General features: G+C 48.5%; 3 protein-coding genes across 3 annotated transcripts in view; all 3 read right to left on the bottom strand.

Moving 5' to 3' along the window:
* Positions 1 to 19,463, bottom strand: part of HINT2 (histidine triad nucleotide binding protein 2) — a 283,598-nt gene that overhangs the window by 71,356 nt on the left and 192,779 nt on the right. The gene's annotated exons all lie outside the window — the stretch shown is intronic.
* LOC129650232 (olfactory receptor 2S2-like) lies at positions 4,644 to 5,788 on the bottom strand. Its single transcript, XM_055578504.1, has one exon. It carries the CDS (start codon positions 5,786 to 5,788, stop codon positions 4,805 to 4,807), a length of 984 nt encoding a protein of 327 aa, XP_055434479.1. The 3' UTR covers positions 4,644 to 4,804.
* Positions 17,554 to 18,534, bottom strand: LOC129650234 (olfactory receptor 2S2-like). Its single transcript, XM_055578507.1, has one exon. It carries the CDS (start codon positions 18,532 to 18,534, stop codon positions 17,554 to 17,556), a length of 981 nt encoding a protein of 326 aa, XP_055434482.1.

Below are 19,463 nucleotides of genomic sequence, written 5' to 3' on the forward strand. Positions count from 1 at the left end.
GTCCTCCCACCTCCTCCAACCTGTTTGTCTCATCTTGCCCATCTCTGAGACTGTCTCTCACGGTGGTGCAATATCCACCCAAACAACCCAGAAGCTCAAGCACCAAACCAGAGTCTCCTCCTTCCTTAGCCATCTCTGCCATCAGCCCAATGTCCCCAAGAGGTCTCAGCTCCAACCTCTCTGCCTGACCGCACAGCTGGGTCAGGCTCCATGGGTGCTTCCTCACTTCCTGCCCTTGGGCATGGGCCCTTCTCCTCTGTGCTCTATCTGGAGCTATGTGATCTTCCATTTCTCAAAAATAACACTGTCTTTTAAGTTCAAAGTCATGTTCATTTTAGAAGTATTGAACAATGTTGGAAAGAATAATTAAGAAAACAGTATTTATCTGTAATGCCATCTCCCAGAGGAAATAATTGTCAGCTAATATTTTGTCCTAGCTTTCTAGATACATACTTATTCATATATCCTAAGAAAAATACCTTTAAAATTAGGATTATACTGAGTACAAAGTTACATGTACTACTTTTTTCTATTAATTACTGCGTGAGCACTTCAAATTATCAAATATTCTTCAAAAAGTAGATTTCTAATGGCTGTGTCACAGTCTATCATTGGGCTCCATCAGGATTTATTTCAACATTCCGCTATGGTTGCCCTTTAAGAGTTACCAATTTTTGTTACCACAAATAACTCAGTGACTAACATCCATATATATGCTTTACATAAATATTTCCACCTCTAGTAATTTTCTCAAAGAAACTCCTAGAAGTAAAGGTTTCAGGTCAAAAGGTATGAAATTTAAAATCTCTTGATTCATACCCATAATTTAAATAGCTGGGATTCAGGACACAGTCAGCAGAGCACAGAAGGCCCTGAAGAGGGAGACAGAGCTGAGAGAGACCCCGCCCAGGAAGGAAGGATCAGAAGGGGCTTTCTGGAAGGGGGCTGGGGTGGAGGCATTGAGTGAGGATTGAATGCGTGGTCATAATGCTACGATGCTGGGGGACTGGTCTCTGTGGTCCCCAGTGTCCATATTGCATTCCTCACCTGTGATTTCCATCACCCCATCTGATCCCCAGCCAGGAAAGCTCTCAGAACTCTAGCATAGTGCCTAGCCTGGCGTGTGATGAGTGTCTAGTATATGTTACCTAAAGGTTCAGAGGTGTTTGGACATGAGAGACAACAGCAAGGGGGAGACAGAAGCATAGGAAAGACTGATATTCACGAGGGAACTGTGTCTGGAATGTGTGTGTGGGTGGAGTGGGGTGGAGATAAGCAGCCAGTGATGAGGTTGGGCAGGTAGATGGGATCTGGCTTTTATCCTAGGAGAGATGATCAATGGTGACATTTGAGGGATTTAAGCAGATGAGTAGTAATATTGGATTGGTGTGGTTTTTTGGTTTCTTTTCTCAGACAGGTTTTTTTCTCTTTTTTTCTTTTAGTTATTTCAGAGGATGGATGTTGGAGTCTGGCATAGCTGTTGCACTATCTGAGAGAGAGAGGTGGTGATAGGGGCATGAGAGGAAGGAGAGGACTGACCAGGAGCTGCTGTGAGGTGGAGGCTCTGGGCTGTGGTGATGGATTGGATGTGTGGGGTGGTGAGTGTGAGATATATACACCTCTGATGACTGCCCGGTGTCTGGCTGGGAGATGAGGGAGTGCTGGTGCTGTTCCCTGAGAGGGTGACAGACCTTTGGGGGCAGAGGGATGAGTCCAGCTGTGGGTAGTTTAAGTGTGAGGTGCCTTTGTGGTTCCTGGAGGGGAAGGGCCAGCAGGAAGACCTTGCGGGGAGAGCAGCTGAACCAGGTCTGGAACCCTGGTCTCCTGGCTCCACAAATGGTGGCTCTGCTGTCTCCTGACTTGTTTTGGTGACTTCCTGGAAGGTAGGGTGTGGCCAAGAGATACTGCTGCTCCCCACTCGTGTCTGTCCACACGTTCAGACTAAGAGCCTGACTGCCTGGAGCAGCACAGGATCCAGTCCCCAGGTGTGACAAGTGACGGCTTCTGAGTGAGAGTTCAATTTAGTAACCCTCAATCGGGAAAGCTCTGTGTGAGCTGAGGAGACAGGACTCAACAGAGTCCTGCCCTCGTAGTACCCACATTGTTGTGAAATATCATGGATGCAAAGGAGACAGGGATAGATACCAAGGGAAAGGTTCCAACAAAGTGCTGTGGGACGCAAAGGAGAGAACGCCTTTCAAGGGCCTGGAAAGGCTGTATCAGAGAGATGGTGTCGAAGCTTCCTTGAAAGAAAGTCCCAGGTCTCCCCAGAGAACAGCATGAGCAACAAACCAAGATGCGACACCTTATAGAGACTAGCGAGGGGTAGACTGTGTGAGAGGTGAATTGAATATCGGGCTGACAGTGTGGAGAGCCTGGTTTTTGAGTTTTGAAGAATCAGCTGCTCTGATGATCGGGAGCATACATATGTTCTTGAGTGATGAATCAGCCAGGATCTGGCCAAAGTGGCAGGACCAGTGTGAGTGATATAAGGCTCTGTTGTGGAGAACAGCGCTTTCATTTGTGGGAGCTGTTGGAGAAGCCTGTGCCACGCTCAGCCTCTGCACTTGGTGTCGTGTCTGAAGCTGCTCTCGGGTGGCATGAAGGGGCAGATGAGGACAGACCAGCACCCAGGAGGACACGCTGGAACCCGTGTCTGGCCTTCAGTGCCTCGGACTCAGTGACATCGTGACCCCAGGAGGAGCTGGCGCTCTCTGCATTGGAGCTCCCTTCGCTCGGGCCTCAGAGCCGCTGCAGGTGGCCTGGCAGGAGCCTGAGGGACTGCACTGACAGCAAGCGAGGGCTCCACCACCTCAGCGCGGCCTTGCCTCTTCTTTCCATCTCTTCCAGATTCTCTCATGCTCAACCTGAACCCAGAACCTGAGAGCAAAGGAAGCTCTTGGAGGGCCGGTGGAAATCTAGCTGGATACTCCAGTCCAGAGTCACACAGGCCAGCTAACCAGTGCCTCCTGGGTTGATTAACCTGGAAGCAGCCAGTGAGGCACAGCTGGCCAGAGAATGGAAGCTCTAGAAATCTGTAGTAGCTCCTGGGTTGGCTGTAGGGTAGTGACATTGTCACCAGGCTCTTCAGGAATTCCTCAGTCCTCCCCCTCCTTCCAGATGTGGGGTAGGTGGGCATCCCCAACCCTTGGTGTCAATGCTGGCCTGTACCTCACATTGGGCAATGAAGTGGAGTGGAAGGAAGAGGTCATTTCTGAGTGGAAGCTGTAAGAATCCCCACAGGCTCTGTCATCTTCTCTTCTTCTTTTGTCATTTGACCATCAGTGTGCCATATGGCAGATGCTTTGTCATCTTGAGGCCCACAGGATGAAAAAGATGAATTAGATCCCCCATCAAGTCCCTGATGGACCTACAGCATAAGCAAGAAAAAGAACTTTTGTGTTTCTAAGCCTCTGCAGTTATAAAGTCACACCACAGTGTAACTAGTTCCCCAGGTGGTGCTAGTGGTAAAGAATCCCCCTGCCAATACAGGACACATAAGAGATCCTGGTTCGATACCTGGGTCAGGAATATCCGCTGGAGTATTCTTGCCTGGAGAATGCCATGGAGAAAGAAGCCTGGCAGACTAGAGTCCATAGATTCCCAATGATTTGGACAGGACTAAAGCAAGATCTTCTGGATCATTGTAAAAGCAAGTGAGTTCCAGAAAACCATCTATTTCTGCTTTATTGACTATGCCAAAGCCTTTGATTGTGTGAATCACAATAAACTGTGGAAAATTCTGAAAGAGATGGGAATCCCAGACCACTTGACCTGCCTCTTGAGAAACCTATATGCAGGTCAGGAAGCAACAGTTAGAACTGGACATGGAACAACAGACTGGTTCCAAATAGGAATAGGAGTACGTCAAGGCTGTATATTGTCACCCTGCTTCTTTGACTTATATGCAGAGTACATCATGAGAAACGCTGGGCTGGAGGAAGCACAATCTGGAATCAAAATTGCCGGGAGAAATCTCAGTAACCTCAGATATGCAGATGACACCACCCTTATGGAAGAAAGTGAAGAGGAACTACAAAGCCTCTTGATGAAAATGAAAGAGGAGAGTGAAAAAGTTGGTTTAAAATTCAACATTCAAAAAACTAAGATCATGGCATCTGGTCCCATTACTTCATGGGAAATAGATGGGGAAACAATGGAAACAGTGGCAGACTTTGTGTTTTGGGGCTCGAAAGTCACTGCAGATGGTCATTGCAGCCATGAAATTAAAAGACGCTTATTCCTTGGAAGGAAAGTTTTGACCAACCTAGATAGCATATTCAAAAGCAGAGACATTACTCTGCCAAAAAAGGTCTGTCAAGTGAAGGCTATGGTTTTTCCAGTAGTCACTTATGGATATGAGAGTTGGACTGAAGAAAGCTGAGCACCAAAGAATTGATGCTTTTGAACTGTGGTGTTGGAGAAGACTCTTGAGAGTCCCTTGGACTGCAAGGAGATCCAACCAGTCCATTCTAAAGCAGATCAGTCCTGGGTATTCTTTGAAAGGATGATGCTAAAGCTGAGCCTCCAGTACTTTGGCCACCTAATGGGAAGAGTTGACTCATTGGAAAAGACTCTAATGCTGGAAGGGATTGGGCGAAGGAGGAGAAGGGGACAATAGAGGATCAGATGGCTGGATGGCATCAGTGACTCGATGGACGTGAGTTTGAGTGAACTCCGGGAGTTGGTGATGGACAGGGAGGCCTGGCGTGCTGCAGTTCATTGGGTCGCAAAGAGTCGTACACGACTCAGTAACTGAACTGAGCTGAAAACAAGTCAGCACACACACAGCAGCCTGATGGACTTAGAGAACAACAGGAAAGCGGGATATTTTCCTGGAGAGGAGATCTCCCCTCAGCAGAGCTATGGTGGCAGCTTTCACTTCTGCGTTCCTTAGGCTGTAGATGATGGGGTTCAGCGAGGGGGTCATGACCCCATAGAACAATGCAATAAACTTATCCAAGTTGAGTTCTTTGGCTTTGGGCTTCAAGTACATGAAGAAGATAGTCCCATAGAAAATCACCACCACTGTGAGGTGGGCAGAGCAGGTAGAGAAGGCTTTGTGCCGGCCGGCAGCAGAGGGCACCCTCAGGATGGCAGTGAGGATGAACACGTAGGACAGGAAGATGAGCAGCAGCGGGGGCAATGTCACAACAGCTGAAGCTACCATTAATATCAGTGCATTGAGAGAGATGTCCCCACAAGCTAGTTTTAGCACTGCCAAGACCTCACAGAAAAAGTGGTTGATGATATTGTGGCCACAGAAGGGGAGGCTCCAGGTGAGTTTGGAATTGAGAAGGGAGTTGGCAAAGCCTGCCCCCCAGCTCAGCGCCGCCATCCACATGCACGTCTGACTATTCATGAGCTCTGAGTAGCGAAGCGGCTGGCAGATGGCCATGTACCGGTCACACGCCATCATGGCCAAGAGCACACACTCCGTGGAGCCCAGTGCCTGGGTCAGGTACATCTGCAGGGCACAGCCAGGGAAGGAGATGGTGCTCTGGGTTTCCAGGAAGTTGACCAGCATGAGAGGCACGAAGGAGGATGTGCCAGAGATGTCCACGAGGGCGAGGTTGCTGAGGAAGAAGTACATGGGGGTGTGCAGGCGGGGGTCCAGCATGTTCAGCCCGATGAGGAGGGCATTCCCCAGCACGTTCACAGAGTAGATGCCCAGGCAGAGCACAAACAGGACCATCTCTAGGTTGTGGTGGTCATGTAGCCCCAGCAGGACAAACTCTGTCACGATCGTCTGGTTTGCCCCATTCGTCTCATTCTCCATCCATCTCATTCTCCCTCTTTTCCCCTCTGCACCATGAAAGTGTTGGATAAAAGCACCAGTGGGCCTGGGACCAAGCAACGTGGATGTGTTACCTGGGGCGGGTCAGCCCTGCCTCTGGAACTGTTTCACCATCATTACAATGAGAGAGTGGACTTCAGGTCTGCAAGCCAGCCCCCTCAGTTCTGTGGTTCTGGTGTAACTTAAAGGAGATGGGGTCCATTCTAATCATCTAGGCTCTTCTCTCTTTTCCCCCAGAGGGCTCTGTGGAGACAATAGAATGGGATTCAAGTTCCCCATACTCCTTTTGAATCTACAGTGTTCTTGGCTGTTAAATGGAAGCACATTTACTAGGTTATGACTTCATGTGACTGAATGATGCCCATAGGATTTCAGATTCATTTACTCACTGAAGATTTGTTGAGTGCCTACCTTGCGTGGGGTGTTGTTTAGATGCTGGGCTATAGCAGTAAGAAAATTACGTGGATAAAAAGATGCCACAATTGTAACGAGTGCTGCTCCTCTTTCTCAAATTAAGTGGGATGAGCTTGGGAAGGCAGGTGGGTGATGAGTGATGGGCACCTCATTCCTTTGGGCATAAAGGTTGAACATTTCTACTGCATAGGATGTACGAGCCTTATTCTGGTATCCCTCTGTAAGATCAGATACCGTGCATTGATTTTTAAAAGAATATACTAGAATGTACATATCCCAATAGAGCCACAGGTCACAACATTTAACCCTGGTCCTAAAAGCCGAGTGAGTCTCCTCTTGGCTTCCATATAGCTTTTTAGGATAAATGATATTGACTATAATATTACACAGAAGGGAAGGGCAAGTTCTAGTCTGGCAGACGTGTCCTGGGTCACTGACCCTCTCTATAAAGGGAGGGTGGGAAGAGACCACAGTCTTTGCCCAAGAGTCTCCATGTCTTTTCTGAGCTGGTCTCAGCCCCTTGGGAAATGCCAGTGACAGGAGGGAGCCAAGTGTCAAGTGTTAGATGGAAAGCTGTCTTGTGGCCCCTGTGATCCCTGGTCTGAGGGGCAAATAAGAACTGACGGGAAACTTTAATTTGTTAGAAGATCAAATCACCCCTCCCTCAGTCCCTTCAGAGCTACACTGCCTGTGAGGCCAGGTTCCTGTAAGCACTAGCGTCCTACTGTTCTTAGTGCTGGATCCTTTCCCGACGTGTGTGTGCTCATTCAGTCGTGTCTGACTCCTTGTGACCCTGTGGACTGTAGTGCACCAAGCTCCTCTGTCCATGGGATTTTCCAGGCAAGAATACTGGAGCAGGTTGCCATTTCCTACTCCAGCTCCCCTCCTCTTGGTCAATGGCATCTATCGTCGTAGGGGCCGATGGGCTCTCCCTCTTCTGAATAAACCATGTCTTTTCCCAGAGCTACAGCTTTGCCCAAGAAGTTCCCTTCTGTAGGCAGGTCCTCCGTCTCTTACCCAGTGGAGGTGCTGCTTCTCCTCTTCAGAGCACGGTTCATCTCTTCTCCTCTCCCTCTTGAGCCCTGCCGAGTTACCTCTCCCTTCTTCCTCCCACGGCCCTTGGCCATCGTCTTTGCTCCTGTGCTGCACACCTGTCTCCTCTGCCACAGTTGAGAGCACACTCTGTCACGTTCCTTCCAGCATCTCATACAGTGAGTTCTGCCAATGGCAGTCCCTCAACAGGTAGTCCACACATGACTCAAAACCCAGCATTGCATAACAGGTTTTGCACTAACCAGATGTGTGATGTTGACCAAGTCACTTGGGCTTTGAGATTCAGTTTCCTTTTGAAAAATGGCGATTCTGTGCAGTCCAGATGAGACTCACAGAGGAAAGGTCTGATGAGATTCCTAGCAATGCTGCAGATCAGAGACTACACCTTCAACCATGGGCACATGCTGGGTCTGTCTCCCTGCCTCCCAGACAAGACCTCCAACATCTGTCATGACGCCCTTCTGCCCAGAGCCTGTGCTGTTTTTCTCCTCTCCAACCTAAATCAAGATCATTGTTAAGGGAGTTTATGAAACTCCCTTATGAAACAAGGGTAGTTGATTAACCTGGGTCAGTCATTAACCATAAATCTAATCCGTGTAAACATTTTAAGGTAGGGATTCTCTTGCTGAAATTTGGCACAAAGGTAAATAACTGCCCGAGTGTGATGGCTTATTCATTCAGTCATTCAGGAAATTATTATTGAGCACCTACTATGTGCTGGGTGCTGGGAACACAGAAGAGGCAACTGTGCCTTCTGCCCTCACAAATGTACGGTCCTCAGTGTTTATAGTCATCCCTTTGTCTCTTGGTGACCTTCGTCATATCCCTCTCTCTGGGCTTTAGAAACGTCTAGATTTTCTTTGAATCTGGCACATAAAGACAAAATAAAACTTGAGGTCAGGAAAGCAGAAGTTAAAAGGAAGCATCTCTCCTAGGTCATGACTTCATGTGGCTGGATTAAGGCTGCAGCTTAATTTAAGATTTCATTATAAGAACTTGGTGTTTATTGGGTGTGTTGCTACAGAAAGAACTGGCAACCTCCAATTGTGACCCAGGATACAGGTGTGGGGAGAGTTTTCAGGCAGATAAAAGGCGGGATACCACCTGACTCTGCTTTTCTCTTCCCTGCCCTTGTCTCCATCAGAAAGACCAGGTGGGAATGGCATGGACATCAGAGGGCTTTGTCCTCAGCCTCTGGCCTGTGCCTGCCCTCACCTGCTACACATCCCTTTGTGCTGGCCTGCTCCAGCCTCAGCAGACCACTCCCCACTGGTGGACAAACCTGACAGGCTCCTGTCCCCTCCCTTTTCTCCTGCTTTCCTCAGGCTGGAGCACCTTTCTCTCTATACTCATCCTCCAAGGCTCAGCTCACACCCACCTCCTCCCTGGCGCTGCCCTCTCAGACGTCTCCACAGCACTGGCCATCCTGACACCGTGACGCTCACACAGCCGTTAGCACAGTCGGTTTGTTGTGTGTGTCGTTCCCTCTCACACAATAGACTGCGAGCCACGGAAATCAAAGGGCTGTGTCCTATTTACCCCCAACCTATCCAGTGCCCGACGCAGGAGCTGCCGTTTGAGATCCCGTACTTTCCTTCTGCTAAAATCCTGATCCCAGATTTCTTACCTTCAGATCACCCTCCTTTCCTTTTTACCACATGCACACGCAGGATGTGATTGCTGGGAGGACTAAAACAACAACCTTTCATGAGTGCAGGTTCCCACAGCACTATTGCCAGGATACACTCCATTTCACGGCCCAGGATGCCCATGTGGAGGTCACAAGGTCACAGCAATGGGGGTGCCATCTCCAGTATGCTAGAACTTCTCTCTGAAGAGGTAAAAGCGGAGAGCTGTGGGTTCCCTTGCAATGTAAGTGTCTTATCAGAACACATTCATTCAGAAATTAGGAACAGCCCATGAGGCAATGGGCTTATGACCCCAAAGAAGATACTGTGTTTAGGAAATACTATGCATCCAGGTTACTGACAGCTTGGGCAACATGGGCTCAGTCAGGGACCACAGACAGCAGCTCTAGTTCATTTAGTCCATCAGCTGAGATGAACTGAGTTTTGCCTATATTCAAAACGGATAACCAACAAGGACATATTGCACAGTACACGGAACTCTACTCAATGTTATGCCACAGCCTGGATGACAGGAAGGGGTTGGGGGTGAATGGCTACATGTGTATCTATGGCCGAGTCACTTCCCTGTTCACCTGAAACTGCCACAGTATTGTTTATCGGCTACACCCCAATACAGAAGTTTAAGGTCTGAAAATAAAATAAGATTTTACAGTGGAGAAAAAAAAAGATGAGCAGAGTTTTCCTAGAGTAACACACAACCTCATGATTTTAGTGACTTACCAGGACGGAGGTTTAGTTCTCAGCCTTTGTAGCATTGCAGGTTTTCAGGGGGCTCTGTTCCAGGTTGTCATCCTCAGAGACCCTGGCTCCACCCTCTGGGGCATCACCAGTTCTCACAGCTGGGGAAGAACACAGCAGAACATCTCACACCAGCAGATCACTGTGCCGACCCAGAAGCGAGATGCGTCCCGTCTGTCCACAGCCCACTGCCCCGTGTAAGCCTACCGCACGCCCAGAGGACGACCAGACACACTGCAGGGCGTTTGGGCACGATGGTGTTTTGCACCAGACTCAGGAAACTACTCTTGCATCTGTCTGCCAGGTCTTACACTCCATCATTTCCTGGATAATCAGGTTTACAGAGTGATAGGATATTGAGTGTCTCTGAGAGTCACTCATTCTCTCCCCAGTTTTACTCCTCCTGAGAGGCAGGGTGATGCCATGGAAGGAGCCCTGGCCTGGGAGTGAGGATCCAGGTTTGATTCTTGCCCTTGTTCCCTTTTTCCTGTTTGACCTTGGTTGAGTTGGTTGAGTTTCTCTTTATGTGAAATGCAGCCATTCTATATATATGATCTCTGGTACTGTGTACCATCTCCAAAACATTCCCTCATCTTTCTAGGAACTTCCAACCCAGGTAAATATCATGACAGTTTCGTTGGCTGGTAAATCTAGTTTGAATAATTTAATTCTAATTTTAAGCTTCAGACATGATTTTAAAAGGAAGGTGAAGGGCACAAGAAGAAGAAGCTCCTGTTACAATGTCCCAGAAGTGCCCATATGTGGATTCCTATGTCACTCCTCCTCACTGTGATGGCAGAGCCGGTGAGTGTGGGCTTTGGAGTCAGACCGCCAAGCCCAAGTCTGAGATTTCCCACTTGCTAACAGCTTTCTCAGCCTCAGCTTCCTTATCTGTAGAAATAAGAGTAGCATTTTCTCATGGGATGATTGTGAGGATCCAGTGAAAGGTCTTAGCAAAGAACTTGCACAGGGTGAATGTTCAGTAATCCCAGGGACGGGGGAGCCTGGTGGGCTGCCATCTCTGGGGTCGCACAGAGTCTGACACGACTGAAGCGACTTAGCAGTAGCAGCAGCAGCAGTGAATATTATAGTATCATTATGTTGCCTTCTCCAAGCAGATATTCTGGTTTCTCTATGTTTAGAAAAGATTTCATGAGAATAGTCAACATGCTAGATGGATCATCCTTGCCTCCTACCTGTTGGCCCAGTGACCTTGGTATCAGCAGGTGGCTGAGCAGATGACAGGTGTGGTGACCCAAGGCATGGGAGAGCAGAGTGAGGGAGCATGAGTTCATTACCAAGAGACACACTGTGCTGGGGTGGGCCAGGATAGAAGCCCCGAGGCCCAGCCTCCTGGTCCCCTGCCACGTAGACATCTCTCCTGCTCCCTGCCCTCAGGGACCTCGCAGTCCCTGCCCAATTTAAAGTTCAGACTCTGCAATGACACAGGTTTGCAGACTTGGCATGATGGGGCTTAGGGACCCTAGGTTTGCTGTGATGCTCCAGAAGGGCCTGGCTGGGTGAGGTGGGTACAGGAGAGACCCTGGACAGAAATCTGAAGACTGGGTCTCACTGCAGTCCTGCTCCTTGGACCTGAGGCTCAGGATACGTGACCCTGTGTCCTTCAGGTGGGCGTCCTGGACCATGAAATGGAGTGTGTTCTCATAAGAGTGCTGTGGGAACCTGTACTCATGAAAGGTTGTTGTTATAGTTTAGTTGCTGTGTCTGAGTCTTATGGGACCCATGGACGGTAGCCCACCAGGCTACTCTGTCCATGAGATTTCCTCCACAGAAATACTGGATTGAGTTGCCACTTCCTTCTCCAGGGGATCTTCCCAATCCAGGGATCGAATCTGTGTCTCCTGCATTGGCAAGCGGGTTCTTTAGCACTGAGTCACCAGAGAAGGTTAAGGAAAGTGAATTGCTGTACAGAGTGAGGCCTGGACACTTGTGATAGATGGGGTGTCATGGGTTTAGCTGGTTGTGTGAGTTTCTGCAGGTCCGCTTTTCTGTTTGCCTTCCCACGCCATTCTCTTTCCTTCACAAGAAACAATGACAACTTGACACAGCTCAGGGACTAAAGAATAGCCTTAAACAACACAGCAGCAGTTGCAGATTTTCCCGTTATACTATGATTTGTCTCTTGGAATATTTTTCAAGAGCACAGGTCAAAATAAAATATTGGAAGATTGTCACCACTTCTTCTCCAGGTGCTCAGGACTGGGGCTGTCTTGCCACCCTGTGGATGCCCCAAACAAGCTCTCTCCAGTCCTCCCACCTCCTCTAACCTGCTTGTCTCATCTTGCCCATCTCTGAGAGTGTCTCTCACGGTGGTGTGATATCCACCCAAACAACCCAGAAGCTCAAGCACCAAACCAGAGTCTCCTTCCTCAGCCATCTCTGCCATCAGCCCAATGTCCCCAGGAGGTGTCAGCTCCATGCTCTCTGCCTGACCGCCCACCTGGGTCAGGCCCCATCCAATCCTCCTCATTTCCTGCCCTCGGGCATGGGCGCTTCCCCTCTGTGCTGTATCTGGAGCCTCATGATCTTCCATTACTCAAAAATAATTCTATGTTTTAAGTTCAAAGTCATGTTCATTTTAGAAGTATTGAACAATGTTGGAAAGAATAATTAAGAAAACAATATTTATCTGTAATCCCATCTCCCAGAGGAAATAATTGTCAGCTATTATTTTGTCCTATTTTCTAGGATTTTCTATATACATACTTATTCATATATCCTAAGAAAAATACCTTTAAAATTAGGATTATACTGAGTACAAAGTTACATGTACTACTTTTTTCTATTAATTACTGCGTGAGCACTTCAAATTATCAAATATTCTTCAAAAAGTAAGATTTCTAATGGCTGTGTCACAGTCTATCATGGGGCTCCATCAGGATTTATTTCAACATTCTGTATGGTTGCCCTTTAAGAGTTACCAATTTTTGTTACCACAATAACTCTGTGATTAACATCCATGTATATGCTTTACATAAATCTTTCCACCTCTGGTAATTTTCTTAAAGTAACTCCTAGAAGTAAAGGTGTCAGGTCAAAAGGTATGAAATTTTAAATCTCTTGATTCATACCCATAATTTAAATAGCTGGGATTCAGGACACAGTCAGCAGAGCACAGAAGGCCCTGAAGAGGGAGACAGAGCTGAAAAATACCCCGCCCAGGAAGGAGGGATCAGAAGGGGCTTTCTGGAAGAGGGCTGGGGTGGAGGCATTGAGTGAGGATTGAATGCGTGGTCATAATGCTACGATGCTGGGGGACTGGTCTCTGTGGTCCCCAGTGTCCATATTGCATTCCTCACCTGTGATTTCCATCATCCCATCTGATCCCCAGCCAGGAAAGCTCTCAGAACTCTAGCATAGTGCCTAGCCTAGAGTCCAATCATACTGGACACTGTGATAAGTGTCCTTTATATGTTACCTAAAGATCCAGAGGTGTTTGGACATGAGAGGCAACAGCAAGGGGGAGACAGAAGCATAGGAAAGACTGATATTTATGAGGGAACTGTGTCTGGAATGTGTGTGTGGGTGGAGTGGGGTGGAGATAAGCAGCCAGTAATGAGGTTGGGCAGGTAGATGGGATCTGGCTTTTATCCTAGGAGAGATGATCAATGGTGACATTTGAGGGATTTAAGCAATGAGTGGTATTATTGGATTGGTGTGGTTTTTTGTTTTGTTTTCTCAGACAGGTTTTTTTTTTTTTTTTTTCTTTTTTAGTTATTTCAGAGGATGGATATTAGAGTCTGGCATAGCTGTTGCACTATCTGAGAGAGAGAGGTGGTGATAGGGGCATGAGAGGAAGGAGAGGACTGACCAGGAGCTGCTGTGAGGTGGAGGCTCTGGGCTGTGGTGATGGATTGGATGTGTGGGGTGGTGAGTGTGAGATATATACACCTCTGATGACTGCCCGGTGTCTGGCTGGGTGATGAGGGAGTGCTGGTGCTGTTCCCTGAGAGGGTGACAGACCTTTTGGGGCAGAGGGATGAGTCCAGCTGTGGGTAGTTTAAGTGTGAGGTGCCTTTGTGGTTCCTGGAGGGGAAGGGCCAGCAGGAAGACCTTGCGGGGAGAGCAGCTGAACCAGGTCTGGAACCCTGGTCTCCTGGCTCCACAAATGGTGGCTCTGCTGTCTCCTGACTTGTTTCGGTGACTTCCTGGAAGGCAGGGCGTGGCCACGAGATACTGCTGCTCCCCACTCGTGTCCATCCACATGTTTAGACTAAGCCCCTGACTGCCTGGAGCAGCACAGGATCCAGTCCCCAGTGGATCTGGGGATTTAAAAGTGACAGCTTCTGAGTGACAGTTCAGTTCAGTAACCCTCTATCAGGAAAGCTCTGTGTGAGCTGAGGAGACAGGACCCCACAGAGTCCTGCCCTCGTAGTTCCCACATTGTTGTAAAATATCATGGATGCAAGGAGACGTGGATATATACTAAGGGAAAGGTTCCAAAAAAGTGCTGTGTGACGCAAAGGAGATAACCCCTTTAAAGGGCCAGGAAAGGCTGTGTCAATGAGACAGTGTCTAAGCTGCCTTGTAAAAAAGTCCCAGGTCTCTCCAGAGAACAGCATGTGCAACAAACCAAGATGCGATACGGTATAGACAGTAGCGAGGGGTCGACTGTCTGAGAGGTGAATGGAATATCGGGCTGACAGGGTGGAGAGCCTGGTTTTCGAGTTCTGAGGACTCAGCTGAAGAATGTGGTCTTCCTGCTCTGATGATGGGGAGCAAACCTAAGTTCTTTGGTGGCGAAACAGCCACGATCTGGCCAAAGAGGCAGGACCAGCGTGAGTAATGTAAGGCTTTGTTGCGGAGAACAGAGCTGTCATTGGTGGGAGCTGCAGGAGAAGCCTGTGCCACGCTCGGCCTCTGCACTTGGTGTCAGGTCTGAAGCTGCTCTCGGGTGGCATGAAGGGGCAGGTGGGGACAGACCAGCGCCCAGGAGGACACGCTGGAACCCGTGTCTGGCCCTCGCTGCCTTGGACTGAGTGACACTGCTGACCCCAGGAGGAGCTGGTGCTCTCTGATTGGAGCTCCCTTCGCTCGGGCCGCAGAGCCGCTGCAGGTGGCCTGGCAGGAGCCCGAGGGGCTGCACTGACAGCAAGTGAGGGCTCCACCACCTCAGCGCGGCCTTGCCTCTTCTTTCCATCTCTTCCAGATTCTCTCGTGCTCAACCTGAACCCAGAACCTGAGAGCAAAGGAAGCTCTTGGAGGGCCGGTGGAAATCTAGCTGGATACTCCAGTCCAGAGTCACACAAGCCAGCTAACCAGTGCTCCCTGGGGTGATTAACCTGGAAGCAGCCAGTGAGGCACAGCTGGCCAGAGAATGGAAGCTCTAGAAACCTCTAGTAGCTCCTGGGTTGACGGTAGGGTAGTGGCATTGTCACCAGGCTCTTCAGGAATTCCTCAGTCCTCCCCCTCCTTCCAGATGTGGGGTAGGTGGGCATCCCCAACCCTTGGTGTCAGCACTGGCCTGTACCTCACATTGGGCAATGAAGTGGAAGTGGAAGGAAGAGGTCATTTCTGAGTGGAAGCTGCAAGAATCCACACAGGCTCTGTCATCTTCTCTTCTTCTTTTGCCATTTACCATCAGTGTGCCATATGGCAGATGCTTTGTCATCTTGAGGCCCACAGGATGAAAAAGATGAAGTAGATCCCCCATCCAATCTCTGATGGACCTGCAGCATAAGCAAGAAAAAGAACTTTTGTGTTTTTAAGCCTCTGCAGTTATGAAGTCACACCACACTATAACTAGTTCCCCAGGTGGTGGTGCTAGTGGTAAAGAATCCCCCTGCAATACAGGAGACAGAAGAGATCCTGGTTCGATACCTGGCTCAGGAAGATCCTCTGGTGTATTCTTGCCTGGAGAATGCTAGGGAAAAAGAAACCTGGTGGACTAGAGTCCATAGATTTCCAAAGATTTGGACAGGACTAAAGCAACACTTTATGTTGGCAGAAAGTGAAGAGGAACAAAAAAGCCTCTTGATGAAAGTGAAAGTGGAGAATGAAAAGCTCGCTTAAAGCTCAACATTCAGAAAACAAAGATCATGGCATCTGGTCCCATCACTTCATGGGAAATAGATGGGGAAACAGTGGACACAGTGTCAGACTTTATTTTTCTGGGCTCCAAAATCACTGCAGATGGTGACTGAGGCCATGAAATTAAAAGATGCTTATTCCTTGGAAGGAAAGTTATGACCAACCTAGATAGCATATTGAGAACCAGACACATTATTTTGCCAACAAAGGTTCGTCTAGTCAAGGCTATGGTTTTTCCAGTGGTCATGTATGGATGTGAGAGTTGGACTGTGAAGAAGGCTGAGCACTGAAGAATTGATGCTTTTGAACTGTGGTGTTGGAGAAGACTCTTGAGAGTCCCTTGGACTGCAGGGAGACCAAACAGTCCATTCTGAAGGAGATCAGCCCTGGGATTTCTTTGGAAGGAATGATGCTAGAGCTGAAACTCCAGTACTTTGGCCACCTCCTGCGAAGAGTTGACTCATTGGAAAAGACTCTGATGCTGGGAGGGATTGGGGGCAAGAGGAGAAGGGGATGACAGAGGATGAGATGGCTGGATGACATCACTGACTCGATGGATGTGAGTCTGAGTGAACTCCGGGAGTTGGTGATGGACAGGGAGGCCTGGCGTGCTGCAATTTTTGGGGTTGCAAAGAGTTGGACACGACTGAGCAACTGATCTGATCTGATCTGAAAGCAACATCTGCTGGATCATTGAAAATGCAAGAGAGTTCCAGAAAAACATCTATTTCTGCTTTATTGACTATGCCAAAGATTTGACTGTGTGGATCACAATAAACTGTGGAAAATTCTGAAAGAGATGGGAATCCCAGACCACCTGACCTGCCTCTTGAGAAATTTGTATGCATGTCAGGAAGCAACAGTTAGAACTGGACATGGAACAACAGACTGGTTCCAAATAGGAAAAGGAGTATGTCAAGGGTTGATATTGTCACCCTGCTTCTTTAACTTAGATGCAGAGTACATTATGAGAAACGCTGGGCTGGAGGAAGCACAAGCTGGAATCAAGATTGCCAGGAGAAATATCAATAACCTCAGATATGAAGATGACACCACCCTTATGGCAGAAAGTGAAGAGGAACTAAAAAGCCTCTTGATGAAAATGAAAGAGGAGAGTGAAAAATTTGGCTTAAGCTCAACATTCAGGAAACGAAGATCATGGTATTTGGTCCCATCACTTCATGGGAATAGATGGGGAAACAGTGGAAATAGTGTCAGACTTTATTTTTTTGGGCTCGAAAATCACTGCAGATGGTGATTGCAACCATGAAATTAAAAGACGCTTACTCCTTGGAAGGAAAGTTATGACCAACCTAGATAGCATATTCAAAAGCACGGACATTACTCTGCCAACAAAGGGCCATCAAGTGAAGGCTATGGTTTTTCCAGTAGTCATGTATGGATGTGAGAGTTGGACTGTGAAGAAAGCTGAGCACCAAAGAATTGATGCTTTTGAACTGTGGTTTGGAGGAGACTCTTGAGAGTCCCTTGGACTGCAGGGAGACCAAACAGTCCATTCTAAAGGAGGTCAGTCCTGGGTGTTCTTTGGAAGGAAGGATGCTAAAGCTGAAACTCCAGTACTTTGGCCACCTTCTGCGAAGAGTTGACTCATTGGAAAAGACTCTGATGCTAGGAGGGATTGGGGGCAGAAGGAGAAGGGGACGACAGAGGATGAGATGGCTGCATGGCATCACTGACTCGATGGATGTGAGTTTGAGTGAACTCCAGGAGTTGGTGATGTACAGGGAGGCCTGGCATGCTGCAATTCATGGGGTCACAAAGAGTCAGACACGACTGAGTGACTGAACTGAACTGAAAGCAACTCAGCACACACACACCTACCTGATGGACTTACAGAACAATGGGAAAGCGAGACGTTTTCCTAGAGAGATCTCCCCTCAGCAGAGCTATGGTGGCAGCTTTCACTTCTGCGTTCCTTAGGCTGTAGATGATGGGATTCAGCGAGGGGGTCACGACCCCATAGAACAATGCAATAAGCTTATCCAAGTTGAGTTCCTTGGCTTTGGGCTTGAAGTACATGAAGGAGAGAGTTCCATAGAAAATCACCACCACTGTGAGGTGGGCAGAGCAGGTATAGAAGGCTTTGTGCCGACCGGCAGCAGAGGGCACCCTCAGGATAGCAGTGAGGATGAACATGTAGGACAGGAAGATAAACAGCAGCGGGGCCAGCGTCAAGACAGCTGCAGACACCACTGTTAGCAGCGTGTTGAGAGAGATGTCCCCACAGGCTAGTTTCAGCACCGCCAAGATCTCACAGAAGAAGTGGTTGATGATATTGTGGCCACAGAAGGGGAGGCTCCAGGTGAGAATGGAATGGAGAAGGGAGTTGGCAAAGCCTGCCCCCCAGCTCACCACTGCCATCCACGTGCATGTCTGCCAGCTCATGAGCTCTGAGTAGCGAAGAGGCTGGCAGATGGCCACGTACCGGTCACATGCCATCATGGCCAAGAGCACACACTCCGTGGAGCCCAGCGCCAGGGTCAGGTACATCTGCAGGGCACAGCCAGGGAAGGAGATGGTGCTTTGGGCTTCCAGGAAGTTGACCAGCATGAGCGGCACAAAAGAGGATGTGCCAGAGATGTCCATGAGGGCGAGGTTGCTGAGGAAGAAGTACATGGGGGTGTGCAGGCGGGGGTCCAGCATGTTCAGCCCGATGAGGAGGGCATTCCCCAGCACGTTCACGGAGTAGATGCCCAGGCAGAGCACAAACAGGACCATCTCTAGGTTGTGGTGGTCGTGTAGCCCCAGCAGGACAAACTCTGTCACGGCCGTCTGGTTTGCCCCATTTGTCTCACTCTCCATCCATCTCATTCTCCCTCTTTTCCCCTCTGCACCATGAAGGTGTTGGATTAAGCACCAGTGGGCCTGGGAGCCAAGCAACGTGGATGTGTGACCTTGAGCAGGTCAGGCCTGTCTCTGGAACTCAGTTTCACCATCGGTATAATGAGAGAGTGCACTTCAGGTCTGCAAGCCAGCCGTCTCAGTTCTGTAGTTCTGGTGTAACTTACAGGAGATGGGGTCCATTCTAATCTCCTAGGCTGTTCTCTCTTCTCCCCAGGCTGACCTAGGGGAGACAAGAGAATAAATTTATGTTTCTCGAGCTCCTTTTGAATTTGCAGTGTTCTTGGGTGTTAAGAGGAAGCATGTTTTCTAGGTTATGACTTCTCATGGCTAATGACACCAGTAGGATTTCAGATTCACTCACTCACTGAGGATTTGTTGAGTGCCTACCCTGTGCAGGGGTGTTTAGGTGCTGGGCTATAGCAGTAAGAAAACTACATGGACCAAAAGATGCCACATTTGTAACAAGTGTTGCTCCTCTTTCTCATATTAAGTGGGATGAACTTGGGAAGTGATATGGGTGATGAGTGATGGCCACCTCATTCCTTTGGGCATAAAGGATGAATATTTCTACTGCATAGGATGTACAAGCCTTATTCAGGTGTCTCTCCATAAGATCAGAGACCATGCATTGATTTTTAAAAGAGTATATAAGAACGTATGTATCCCAATAGAGCCATTGGTCACAACATTTAACTCTTGTCCTAAAGGCCAAGTGAGTCTCCTCTTGCCTCCATTTTTAGGATAAATGATATTGACAATAATATTTCACCAGAGGGAAAGGCAGGTTCTAATCTGACAGAAGTGTCCTGGGTCACTGACCAGCTCTATAAAGGGAAAATGGGAAGCAGCCACATTCTTTTCCAGGAGCCTCCATGTCTCTTCTGAGCTGGTCTCAG

Source organism: Bubalus kerabau, chromosome 4, assembly GCF_029407905.1.
Source record: "Bubalus kerabau isolate K-KA32 ecotype Philippines breed swamp buffalo chromosome 4, PCC_UOA_SB_1v2, whole genome shotgun sequence".
Classification (NCBI taxonomy): domain Eukaryota; kingdom Metazoa; phylum Chordata; class Mammalia; order Artiodactyla; family Bovidae; genus Bubalus; species Bubalus kerabau.